This window comes from Pseudorasbora parva, chromosome 15 (assembly GCF_024679245.1).
Source record: "Pseudorasbora parva isolate DD20220531a chromosome 15, ASM2467924v1, whole genome shotgun sequence".
NCBI classification, from domain to species: Eukaryota; Metazoa; Chordata; class Actinopteri; order Cypriniformes; family Gobionidae; genus Pseudorasbora; species Pseudorasbora parva.
In genome coordinates, this window is record NC_090186.1 from 29,057,652 (window position 1) to 29,070,579 (window position 12,928).

Sequence of the window (12,928 nt, forward strand, 5' to 3'; positions counted from 1 at the left end):
ATTGTGCAGTTGCAGTAACTACAGTAGGAAAAGAAAGGGCGTGAATTAATTTCTTATTTTTTGCTAGGAACAGCAGAATATAAGAGGGTGAGAAGAGGCTGCTGAGAGTTTTATTTTATCAAAGATCATAGCCTGAGAGAATATATGAGAGGAAACTCCTGCTGGATTACAATGCAGAACTGAGCTGCCAACATCTCAAGTAAATTATGATTTCAGACTGAGCTCACACACTTGCGAACACTATTGGAAAAATCCAATACATGTCTGAGAGAAAAGATGTGAGAGCCCAATGCGGTGGAATAAAAGGTCACAAAAAACAATGTTTTGAAAAAAAAGATAGTTTGTTCATTCCTCTGCCTTTTTATTTTATTTTAAATAAAATTAATGTCTGCATTCTGACCTTTAAAGATCTTACTTTTTTGTTTTGTTTTAGAGTGCCACAGGGAAAATGGAGGAGTTTTTCCTTTTTGGGTCGTTCTTGGAGGCCACAATGATAGACCGAAAAATTGGAGATAAACCTATCAGCTTTGAAGTCACTATTGGTGAGCTGAACTCAAACACCTGTGATGTCTTTTTTCAAAACTTTCACTTTTCAGTAAACTTAAAAGGGGTACTTCACCGCCTTTTCATATTAAACTATGTTATTCCCTTAACTAAAATGAGTTGGCACATACCTCTCTCGTCTCAGTGCGTGCAATGAATCGCTCTGACACACGATGACGATCTGATAGCATTTAGCTTAGCCCCCTAAGCTCAGTTCATTCACCATGGTATCAAACAGAGATCAAGTTAGAAGCGACCAAACACCTCCACGTTTTCCCTATTTAAATACAGTTACACGAATAGTTGAACGATCAAGTATGGTGTCATAAAATAAAACGTGGCGCTTTTTTAAGCAGATTAAAAAAGGAGAACTATAATGTATGGCGGAATAGCACTTCTGAGAGTACTTCAACTCTGCGCAGTAAAAAGTCACGCCTGAAAAATCCTCCCTCACATCTCCCTCTCCCCCCTATTGACAAAAATGAGAGAGTAAGGGGGAGACATGAGGGAGAATGTTTCAGGCGTGACTTTTTACTGCGCCGAGTCGAAGTACTCTCAGAAGTGCTATTCCGCCATACATTATAGTTCATTTTAACCCGCTAAGAAAAACGCCACGTTTTATTTTATGTCACCATACTTGATCGTTCAACTATTCGTCTAACTGTATTTAAATAGGGGAAACGTGGATGTGCTTGGTCACTTCTAACTTGATCTCTGTTTGGTACCTTAGTGAATGAACTGAGCTAAGCTAAATGCTATCAGAATGTCACCGCACGTGAGAACGATAAAGTGCAAACACTGAGACGAGAGAGGTATGTATCAACTCGTCTTAGTTAAGGGAATAACAAACATACCGGTAGTTTAATATGAAAAAGCTGAGAAGTATCCCTTAGTTTAAGGCAATGCTTCAGTAAATTCAACACATCAAAAAATAAAAAAATTACAGCACCACGTGTACACAATTTTCCACTTTCCACTAGGAAACTATGGTAACCAGATTGACGGAGTGAGCAAGCCTGCATCAGCAAAGAAGAAGAAAGAGGGTGGAGGAGAAAGTGAGGAGGAGGAGTCTGAGCTCATCCACAACTCCAGCGATGAAGAGGCAGAGGATGATGATGGAGATTTAATGTCTGTGCCGTCCACCCCTTCTATGAAACCGGTTATAACTGACAGGTCAGAGAATAAGGAAAGGGAAATGAAAAAATGTCAAGGAAATATTATTCATGCTGAGTATTCGTGTGTCCCAATTTGTAGTAAGTTAAATTCCAAAGTATTCCAAAGATACCTGGAGGATCTACTTTTCATGGTTAGAATCCGAAGAGCAGATCTGTGCACACTAAAGGCTAATATTGGATGAGGATTCGATTAGAACTACAAACACAATTTTTTTTTTTTTACCTACAAATATGGCAGATGTACAAGTCCAACGGTTAAGTAGAAAGGTTTAGATAAAGGGGTTTGAGCAATTATCAGTCTATAATATGACGAAAAGATATATATTCAATGTTATCCACATTACATTTAATCTGCAACAGCATTGTGAACTTTTGTAAAGATATGTTTGGTCATTAAACGGGTACTTCAGAAGTGGGAAGTAGAAATATGAAATTATTTTAGAATTTGGTGCTTTCTAGACTGAGAAAAAGACAGAAAATGTATTTTTGTCTAATGGGGATGAAAGACAACAATTCCCAGAATGCTTTGCTGCCCTACGAGGCCACTCCCAAAGCCACCGCTACTACTGTATCACTGTGATTGGATCACTTTCCCACCGTGTTCATTTTCACAAAATCAGTTCAGTAAGAGAACAGACACTACAATTAAAAACTGAAGGTGTCTGTTCAATATAACCTGATTTAGCTGCTGAGGGAGTATCACAGCACAAACGCTGCAGGAGTCAGATTACATTCACTGTAATGAATGAGCTGAATGAGCTCTCATGATGAGAGCTGAGGTAGTCGTTCACAGCACGTGTTCATTCTGCCGCGTTTTCATTTTTTCATTTCGATCATCGATAGGTCTCAGAAACGAGTAATCGATTAACCGTGGGCGGGGCTTATGCGGGGGGCGGGGCATCTCCGTCATGGAGATATGAAACTATTTTAAGACTGTTATGAAAATTTATGCTGACAAAAACATGAGATGTCTATGCAAATATGAACATATGACTATAAACAAATAACTGCCAGATTATGATGCATAAATGTCTTTGAAAAAGAAACTAAATAACTGTCTCAAATAACCCCGTCAATAATGTCCGGCATTGTATTTGAGCTGAAACTGTGAATACACAGCAGAGCTTTGCTAGAGAATTAATAAACTCAATCAAACACATCCTATATGAGATTAATCAGATATATGCCTATTACAATTTACATCTGCCCAAAAGGACGCAAATGCGCACGTGAACTTGCCTAGTGTTTTACAGGCTTGAAAACGAAACTCATTTTTAATGCGCTCTTCCCTTAACAACAACGCTAATGCACTGGCAACGAAACCACAGATCATTTACAACACTATAATCTTGTTCTTCTTATTATAATTCTCTGTAGCCTCCATGACAGATTGGCGCTGCACATAATTTTATTTTTCATGAAGTGAGTAGCCTACACCATCATTACGCCTTTTTTCCAATCCATGAGAAACAACTTTAAAACAGATCTACTGCTAAAAAATTAGTAACACTGCTGCATTATTAATATCCTCAATGATTTTGAAAAAGAAATAGCCTATCTAAAAATAATATGACCGTCTCAAATAACCTAGAGTCGATAATGTCGGGCTGTTCGCATTTGAGCTGAAGCTCAAGAGAATGAACACAGCCGATATAACGGCGGCGCTTTGCTAGTTGATTATTAAAGTCAACCAAACGCTTTCCTATATGAGATTAATCAGATATAGACAACATATAATCAAGTATTAAACAAGTAATCTTACAACTTGTAATGCGGATGCGCAGATGAACTTGACTGCGCTCTGACTCTTGTTGTGGATTTCCTTTAACAGCGCACTTATACACGGGGAACTAAAGCACGGAGAATACAACATTCTATTACAATCGTGTTCTTGTTGTAATGCTGTGTATGTGACAGATTGGCACCGCACATCTTGCACTGTGTATTTCATGATCATTCACAGTGCTTCGGGCATCACTGTGCACTTCAGTTACACTTTATTTCGCGGTCTGGAAGGCATGCTGTCTAATGCTAACCAATCAGACCTCAGTTACCGTCCAAAATGCCGCAATAACCAATCCGAGAAATATACAAATATATATATTTAAAGTCAGGGCGATCATCGTTTTCATGATCGATCGTCGGTGTCACGTTCAAGTACTCGAGTACTCGACCACTGTTGCCCATCCCTACTTTTAATAGGAATTAATTAGAGAAGTTGAAACACTCACTTTGCTCCGCTGGCCGCTCCGTTTACATGAATGCCCGCGGCTGCCTGAGCTGAGCTGTGAGTGCGATCTCCCATCCCCCATGCGCGGGTTGAAAACATGCGGAAAAAGCTCCCTCTGCTGGCTGTAGTCTTTAGCCTCTGGACAAACATTTCTCAGATGAGGCAAATTGACGATATTTGCAGTAGTTTTTTTAGAAATAAAATGTATAAATCTCTTGTCTCAGGGGAATATGAGGGGGAGCAAGATCATTCGATTATACTCCAGGATTTCTACTGATAGAAAGCCATATGCTAATCGCTGAAGTAACCCTTTAACTTTTAAATGTATCATTATGCAAATTGCAAACACATGAGGAGAGTTCTCCGCATGAAAGACCCACGACTGGCAGATCAAGATGATAAGACAGGGAAGTTTAAACAGGGACCGGATGCACATAACTAAGCGACAGAGCTGTCTGTTAAAAAAAAAAAAGCAATTATGCCAAAGTAGCATGTCCCAAAGTTTGTCTACTTTTCTGCGACACACTCAAAAGTATGTACTTTTTCTTAACAAAAACTGTACATACTTTTAGGATAAGTAGGCGACTTGGGACCCAGCATGAGTCTTCAAATCATGTGGAAATGATGGTTTAGAGCAAAACCTCTACACTGTTAGTATAACAAAAGACTGAAAATCATTCTCATACAACTTGTCAAAACCACCGTATTTTTATAGAAACCAGCTATTGTTGAGCTGTGTGTCTTGGAACTGAACTGTCCATTTTGCTCGATTTACAGAAATTACTTCCACTTGCCTTACTTTGAAAAGAAACCCTGCATTTACATCAAGAGCTGGTGGCAGGACCAGAGGAGACGGCTCTACAACTCTAATATAATGGACAAGATAGCAGATAAACTGGTCAGGCTCCTCTTACATTTGCTATGTGACTATTATGCTGTCAGTCTCCTCCTTCAAAGCAGATCTTTTAGGGTTATTTTTGTAAAACCGGGCAATGTATAAGCATGTGTATGTCTGTCTTTATAAACAGGAGGAAGGTTTGAATGATGTTCAAGAAATCATTAAAACAGAGAAGGCGTATCCAGAACGCAGACTTAGGGGTGTATTAGAAGAACTTGGCATAAGTTGCAGGTGAAAGAATGTAAAAGTGAATCTAAACAATCAAATTTAAAGTCTATACAGCATAATCAACAATTTTTTGACTTTTCCCCCTTTTCACCATAATTGAAGTCGTTTTGTTACACTGGCAAACAAAGATCAGAATCTATCCGGAAGAACCAAGCTGGACAGGGAGAGGCTGAAGTCCTGTATGAGAGAGATGGTACACTTACACACCCTTTTTGATCTCAGCTTGGACTTTAAAAACTGCTGATGTGATGTTAAATGTAATTTTCACATTCTATTTATCCCAGGAGAGCATGGGTCAGCAGGCTAAGACTATTCGCTCACAAGTGAAGAGAAACACGGTTCGAGACAAACTCAAGCTAGTGTTGAATTTCCTTCATAGGCTTCGTTTCCTGGCAGATGAGGTACTGTAAAAGGAATCACATTCCCTTAATTCTCTATACAGCATCAGTATCTCAGGCTCATCGTTTTTGTTTATTTTCCTCTAAGCCCCAGCACAGCATCCCCGATGTGTTCATATGGATGATTAGCAACAACAAACGCATAGCATACGCCCGCATACCCTCCAAAGACATCCTCTTCTCGATTGTTGACGAAGAGATGGGAAAAGACTGCGGGAAAGTTAAAGCTGTTTTTCTCAGGGTAACTCTTATTTTATATACCATCTTCAAATGTTAATTGGATGAAATTAAATCAGGTTGGATATTATTGATGTAAAAGTTCTGCATGTGTGTTTGTGTTCATTATAGCTGCCTGGAAAGAAAGGCTTTGGGCATGCTGGCTGGACGGTGCAGGCTAAACTAGAGATGTATTTGTGGCTGGGGTTGAACAAACAGAGGAAAGACTTCCTGAGCGGCCTCCCTAGCGGCTTTGAAGAAAACAAAGCAACGAAGGGAATAGGCATACAAGCTGTCCCTCCCATCAGCCTAGTTTATAACAGTAAGATTATATGCTTTTATATATGATCTAACGGTTTGTACAAGTTAGTTTCTTTTCATTTGGTGGAGTTTGTATGTGTGTTAAATCATGTGCAGTTGGTGATAACTGACCCTTTGTATCCTCTTCTGTAGTGAAGCAGGTGTTTCAGCTGAGGGCGCACATGTATCAGGCTCGCAGTCTGTTTGCTGCTGACAGTAGTGGCCTGTCTGACCCATTTGCAAGGGTCTTCTTCTCCACCCACAGCCAGGTGACAGAGGTGAGTCTTTGGTTTTGAGTTTGTAATAAAATCTGTGATTGAACAGGCTTTTTCAGATTTGCTGTCCTGTGCACAAACACAGTGTGATGTTTGTCTTTGTGGGTGACTCTTCAGTAGTTAGACTCGCTTTTAACTACTTACAAAAGTTTTAAAACATGTTTTATATACACCAATCAGGCATAATATTATTACCAACTTCCAAATATTGTGTTGGTCCCCCTTTTGCTGCCAAAACAGCCCTGACCCGTCGAGGGATGCACTGCTCTAGACCCCTGAAGGTGTTCTGTGGTATCTGGCACTAGATGTTAGCAGCAGATCCTTTAAGTCCTGTAAGTTGTGAGGTGGGGCCTCCATGAATTGGTCTTGCTTGTTCAGCACACCCCACAGATGCTCCATTGGAATAAGATCTGAGGAATTCGGAGGTTAAGTCAACACCTCAAAAAGAGGCCACAGCCACCAGGAAATAAAGTTTCAATGAAAGGGTGCCCATGGTCTGCAACAATGCTTAGGTAGGTGGTACGTGTCAAAGTAACATCCACAAGGTTGACAGGACCCAAGGTTTCCCAGCAGAACATTGCCCAAAGCATCCGTCGGCTTACCTTCTTCCTAGTGCATCCTGGTGCCATGTGTTCCCCAGGAAAGCGATGCACACGCCCCCGGCCATCCATGTGATGTAAAAGAAAATGTGACTAATTAGAACAGGCCACCGTCTCCCATTAATATCTGGTCCAGCTCTGATGCTCATGTGCCCTGAGCACTGTATATTCTGACAGATATGCATTGTATATTCTGTATATTCTGACTTTCTATCAGAACCAGCATTAATTTCAAGAGCAATTCGAGCTACAGTAACTCTTCTGTTTGATCAGACCACACAGACCACCTTTGGCTCCCTTCATGCATCAATGAACCTTGGCCGCCCATGACCCTGTCGCCAGTTCATAACTGTTCCTTCCTTTGAGCACTTTTGATAGATACTGACCACTGCAGACCGGGAATACCCCACAATAGCTGCAGGAGCTCTTACCCAGTCGTCTAGCCATCACAATTTAGCCCTTGTCAAACTCGCTCAAATCCTTATGCTTGCATTCTTCTAACACATCAACTTTATGGACAAAATGTTCACTTGGTACCTAATATATACCACCACTAACAGGGGCCATGAAGAAGAGATAATCTTTGTTATACTCTTCACCTCATAATATTATGCCTGATCGGTTTACAATTCATATACTATGTTTTATAAATGTGAAATGTATTTATATTTAAATATAATATACATATTTATATAAATGTACCATATATAATTATATATTAATACTTTTATTTATAATTATTTTGTGATGGTAGTGACTGCATTATTTGGGACTGCAAATGTTTGTTATTATTTATTTATACTTTTTACACAAATGTCAAACTAAATAATTCAATTTCTCTTTAAATAAGGAAAAAGTCAAAAAATAAAATAAAATAAAATAAACACATTAAGTCTGAAGATATTATGTCCTGACCTTTAATTTTATAATTATGTTTTTGTTTTGTTTTTGAATTGATGAATTATCCATGAATGTGTATGTGGTATATTTCAGGTCCTCAGTGAGACTCTTTGTCCTACATGGGATCAGTTGCTCGTATTTGATAATGTTGAACTCTACGGTGAGGCCGGTGAACTCCGTGACGACCCTCCAATCATAGTCATTGAACTGTATGACCAAGACACTGTGGTAAGTTTATGTCTTATAGCCACAAATAAAAGCTAAATATCCTAAATTAAATGTAATAGTTTGCTAGCTCAGTGGGCAAATCTGTTGACATAATCAACCCTATGTATGCATCACAATAAGATAAGTGTGTGAAAATGTGCCCTATTGTCCTGACTTGATGTTTCTTCCTGTTCAAAATCTTCTGGTCCTGCCCTTTTGTCGGACAACATTTTGGCTAAGTAGAGTGTGAACACATATTTCAACACTGCTGTCAATCTGTGTTTGCAAGAAAGCTGAATTCAACAAGGCATGCAAGAAGTGAGATTGCTTGTCCCAAAAACAAGATCAAATCTTTTTTCGTGCCATTTCCCTTACTTGGCGATAAAAACACAATTTCCTGTGGCAATAAACTACCTCTTGCATTCCCTTGGTTGTAACAGTTCAGAGGGTTAACAACTTTTCTTTGTAGATGTAGTCTTTACAGTAGTTTGTAGTAATCATTGCTGTGGTTTATTTCATTGACAGCTAAAGGCCGAGGTGATTGAGCACAGATGAAGAAACTATACAAAAGCAAAATTTGACTTCTGTGAATGCACACCTTTATGTTCATCATTTAACAAAAATATTTGTAATTGACAACCAAAGATTGATTTTAAAGCCCCAGCAATAGCTGTATGTGAATTGAAAGCGATTTTACAAGGAATGTGGCCACACTGCCCCCTGGTGTTCAGATACGTTAGTGCAACTTGTGTGTTTATTGTGTGGCATCCAGGGGAAAGCCGAGTTCATTGGGCGAACATTTGCAAAGCCACTAACTAAGATGGTTGATGAACACTACGGGCCCCCGCGGTTTCCCCCCCAGCTGGAGTACTATCAGATCTACAGAGGAAACTGCACTGCAGGAGATCTGTTGGCTGCTTTTGAGCTACTGCAGGTACAGCCGGCACACAGTGCTTGTGAACATGTACATACTCCAGTCTTGAATGGACTCTCAGTCAAAGCTTGGCCTATCTATTCATACAGTAAATGTTGCTTAAATAGCAAAGCTGCAGATCACTTTTCCTCCCACTTGTCTTTGATTCTTGATCTTTTTATGTAATTTCCCATCACATTTTTCCACAATCCTCTCTCCTATCTTTCTGCTTTACTCTTCCGTGGAACCTTTGACAGATTCCTTATGATGATGAGGAGATCAGAAGGGCTCTTATTGCTGTCCATGACTTTGCTGTGCCTCAGATCAAGGTGCAATAAACAAAATAGCATTTCCCCCTCTTTAATTCTTCTCTTTGTTTTCCATTCTTGTCTAAGTGACTTCATCCTCTTTGCTATTGCTGTGCTTTTGCATTGTTACTGTTTTACAAGGCATGGTAGCGTTTTGAGCAAGGGAAAAAAAAACACCAGTCAATCAGTAATTACTTTATTATTTCATCAGTTAATGATTTATATATTTTCATTCTTAAATATCTGTTTGTCCTCAGATTGGTCCAGCAGGGCGGGCAGCACTTCCTCCAATTGATGGCCCAACTGATTCTGACCGCGGGCCCATTCTGCCCGTTCCATTGGGCATACGACCAGTTCTCAGCAGATATCGCATTGAGGTGAAAACAGCCATAGAAAGCCACAATAAGAATGTTAACAATTGTATTAACTACATTTGCAGCTCATAATTTTTGAGCTCAAAATGTTGAGCTCACGGTCTTTGTTACTCTCCAGGTTCTCTTTTGGGGTCTGAGGGACCTTAAAAGAATCAACCTGGCCCAGGTGGACAGGCCCCGTGTGGACATTGAGTGTGCAGGGAAAGGAGTTCAGTCAGCCCTCATTCAGAACTACAAGAAGAATCCAAACTTCAGCACATTAGTCAAGTGGTTTGAAGTGGTGAGTAAATTTATATTTGTAAAAAATCTGTCTCCAATTTGTTTCTGATTTTAAAAGTTAACTCAAGTAGCCTGGGAAAACCCAGACAACTTCTGGCAAATTTAGATTTGCTCTGTAAGCAGTCTGGTAAAGAGCCCATTCAAGTCCATTTCTAATCCGTCGAAATTGCGGCACCAATCGGAAACGTTGGGGCGGGCCTTACATGATGATGACAGCGCAGTGACGGTGAAGCAGATTTTGTACATTACTTAGAACAATTGCGCCATGGAACATCACTCGTCCGAATCAGCTATCGGGTCTGTTTTATGCTTTTTAAACATTTCCTTTTCGTTAAAACTCGATCAAAGAACAACACTCGGCTACCAGATGTGGATTACACCAGCTACTTTGATGAGGAGGATGGAGGGTGTGATCATGTGCTAACACCACACAGCAGCTCTGGATCTGGCCTTTCTGTGCTTATTTCCTCACACTAAATCTGGAAGTCATGTAAAAATTGTAAATAATTGTAAATAAATAACTTGCGTAACTATGCTCAAGTCTGAAAATGTTCTAATGCATTTGAATAAAGTTTGTGAGACACAATTTTCCAAAGACTCATCAATATTATATATATTTTTCAAAATATTGCAAATCACGCTCTAATCACAATACAAATACCTTACAACGGGGGCAAAACTCATCAAAGCTTGACGTTTCTCCGTCACTCAGCATACATCATCGTCCGTTGGTGACGCCCGTTTGGAAATGATTTGTCTATGAAGCTTTGCCAACTTACTACTATAACTCAAGTTATCATGTACTGCAGGATCTGCCAGAAAATGAGCTGCTCCATCCACCCCTCAATATTCGGGTGGTGGACTGTAGGGCATTTGGACGCTACACCTTGGTGGGGTCTCATGCTGTGACCAGCCTTCGCAAGTTCATCTACAGCACCCCAGACAAGACTGCTAACAACTGGGCTCATACTGGTACCTGTCATATACACATTTATCACTGTAAATCTGCAATAATTAAGTATGACAATGCAATATAATATAACTTTTCCAATGATTTTCTAAATAATACTTGTATAACATTTTTGATAATGAAAATGTTATTCCAGCAGGCAAATATGACAATTCATTTAATTCATTAGTGATTTTAATTATACAATCACATTTAATGTAAAGCTGGTCAAATTTCACTCGTCAATGCATGAACTTTTATGTAGACATTAATACTCTTTATTAATAAATTGATCAAAAGTGACAGTAAAGATGTTTAAAATGTTACAAAGATTTCTATTTAAAAATGCTTTTAACTTTCCATTTGTCAAAGGATCCACAAAAATATTAAGCATCTAATTTAAGCATTAATAATAAAAATAAATGTTACTTGCGTAATCACAGGAATACATTACATATATTAAAGGAACACTCCACCGTTTTTAGAAATTGGGCTTATTCAACTTCTTTCCTACATTTACATATGTCAGACAAATGCATTTTTGTCTCAGTGCATGCAATTGTTTTAGTTTGGCAGGGTCGCCGCTAGCGTAGCTTAACATAATGAATGGAATAATGAATGTTGCCAGCTAGCATGTCCTGAGTAAAAGTAATCAAAAAAAAAAAAAAAAAACACCTAATTATTCCAGTCGATTTCCTAGGCAGATATTGACTTGGGACTACATTATGTGGAAGCACAGGCAAAGCACTGCTACTTAGGTGCAGAGAAATCACGGCTGTTGAGCGATCGCAATGTGTTGCGTGATTTCTCTGCACCCAATAACAGTTCTTCGCCTAAGCTTCCACAAAATATAGTCCCAAGTCAATATCTGCCTAGGAAATCGCCTAGTCTTAATCTGCATCGCTATTTGTACTCGTTGTGAATACGCAGGCCACAATAAGTAATTAGGTGTTTGTTTGCTTTTTTTGATCACTTTTACTCGGGACATGCTAGCTGGCAACATAGGATATTCATTATGCTACGCTAAGCTAGCGCCGATCCTCCCAAACTAAAACAATGCATGCAATGAGACAAAAATGCATTTGCCCACATATCTAAATGTTGGAAAGAAGTTGAATAAACCGCATTTCTAAAAATGGTGGAGTGTTCCTTTAAAATAAAAACAGATATTTGATGTAATAATACTTTTTCACAATATCGCTGTTCAACTGTATTTTTAATCAAATAAATCGAGTCTTCATGAGCATAAGAGACGTCTTTTAAGAATATCAAAATCTTACCAATCCCAACATATTGAATGGCTGTGTGTATAAATAAAAGTTACAGTATGTCGCTTTTATTTTGAATTCTTTACAGACAATTTCTTTTTCCAGCTTTTCTGACTTTTCATTCCTTTTCTCTATTCCTTCTTCCTTTTCCCCTTTATGGTCTTAACCTGTCTGTCCTGGTGCTGGTCTTGGGTCATTGGTTTCTATATCTTATGATGACCCTACCCACACCAGCTAGACTGGCCAATGGATACATGGCTCTCACCAATGGGACGTCTCATTCCCGCCCCCACTCCCGTCCTATTTCTCATCCCTCAGGTGATATTGTGGTCAATATGGACCCTGAGCCCAATATTAAGAAGATGGACACAGTTGTTAAGATTGATGCTGTGAGTAGATGTGCCAAGTTGATATAGTTTAGAAAACTTCCCTGCTTGGTGTATTTTTTTCCTGTGGTTCTGTTTATTTTACTGCTTAAAGGTTAGTGTCCCATTTTAAAGTCGACATGAAATGGATATTGTGAAAGAGAAAGGATATCATTGCAAGGGGAGGGAAATTATTTTGATTAAAGATTACTAGAGCACATGAATAAAAAAGAACAATAATGTGCATAATCATAATCATTTCCGTAAAAATTGGATTTCAAGATTTCATGGTGACTTTAACAACAGTCTTGTGATGTGTATTCTAGTATGATATTGTAAAATCTATTGTGGGTGTTTGTATTTGATGTATGTTTTGTGTGGCCCTGTCCTTGTAGACCACTGATGCTGTTGTTAAAGTTGACTTGGTAAGTCTTGGTTTGGTTTAGACAGATGATTGTTTTAGATTAACAGTTAAACAAGTTAAATTAACATCGTACACACAT

The 12,928-nt window shown here is 38.9% G+C and overlaps 1 protein-coding gene across 7 annotated transcripts in view; it reads left to right on the forward strand.

The window, feature by feature from the left end:
• The window catches only part of otofa (otoferlin a), a 113,850-nt gene that overhangs the window by 83,085 nt on the left and 17,837 nt on the right, over positions 1 to 12,928 (forward strand). For 4 of the 7 annotated variants that reach the window (XM_067417608.1, XM_067417607.1, XM_067417610.1 and 1 more), the window contains exons 16-32: positions 434 to 542; positions 1,524 to 1,716; positions 4,726 to 4,846; positions 4,977 to 5,077; positions 5,177 to 5,267; positions 5,359 to 5,475; positions 5,561 to 5,713; positions 5,821 to 6,010; positions 6,142 to 6,266; positions 7,856 to 7,990; positions 8,742 to 8,903; positions 9,140 to 9,211; positions 9,448 to 9,567; positions 9,683 to 9,844; positions 10,653 to 10,815; positions 12,295 to 12,449; positions 12,821 to 12,850. In XM_067417608.1, coding sequence (XP_067273709.1) covers positions 434 to 542; positions 1,524 to 1,716; positions 4,726 to 4,846; positions 4,977 to 5,077; positions 5,177 to 5,267; positions 5,359 to 5,475; positions 5,561 to 5,713; positions 5,821 to 6,010; positions 6,142 to 6,266; positions 7,856 to 7,990; positions 8,742 to 8,903; positions 9,140 to 9,211; positions 9,448 to 9,567; positions 9,683 to 9,844; positions 10,653 to 10,815; positions 12,295 to 12,449; positions 12,821 to 12,850 — 2,199 coding nt within the window. The remainder of the gene's footprint in view (positions 1 to 433; positions 543 to 1,523; positions 1,717 to 4,725; positions 4,847 to 4,976; positions 5,078 to 5,176; positions 5,268 to 5,358; positions 5,476 to 5,560; positions 5,714 to 5,820; positions 6,011 to 6,141; positions 6,267 to 7,855; positions 7,991 to 8,741; positions 8,904 to 9,139; positions 9,212 to 9,447; positions 9,568 to 9,682; positions 9,845 to 10,652; positions 10,816 to 12,294; positions 12,450 to 12,820; positions 12,851 to 12,928) is intronic. The other 3 variants (XM_067417612.1, XM_067417611.1, XM_067417613.1) reach the window with 1 other exon arrangement.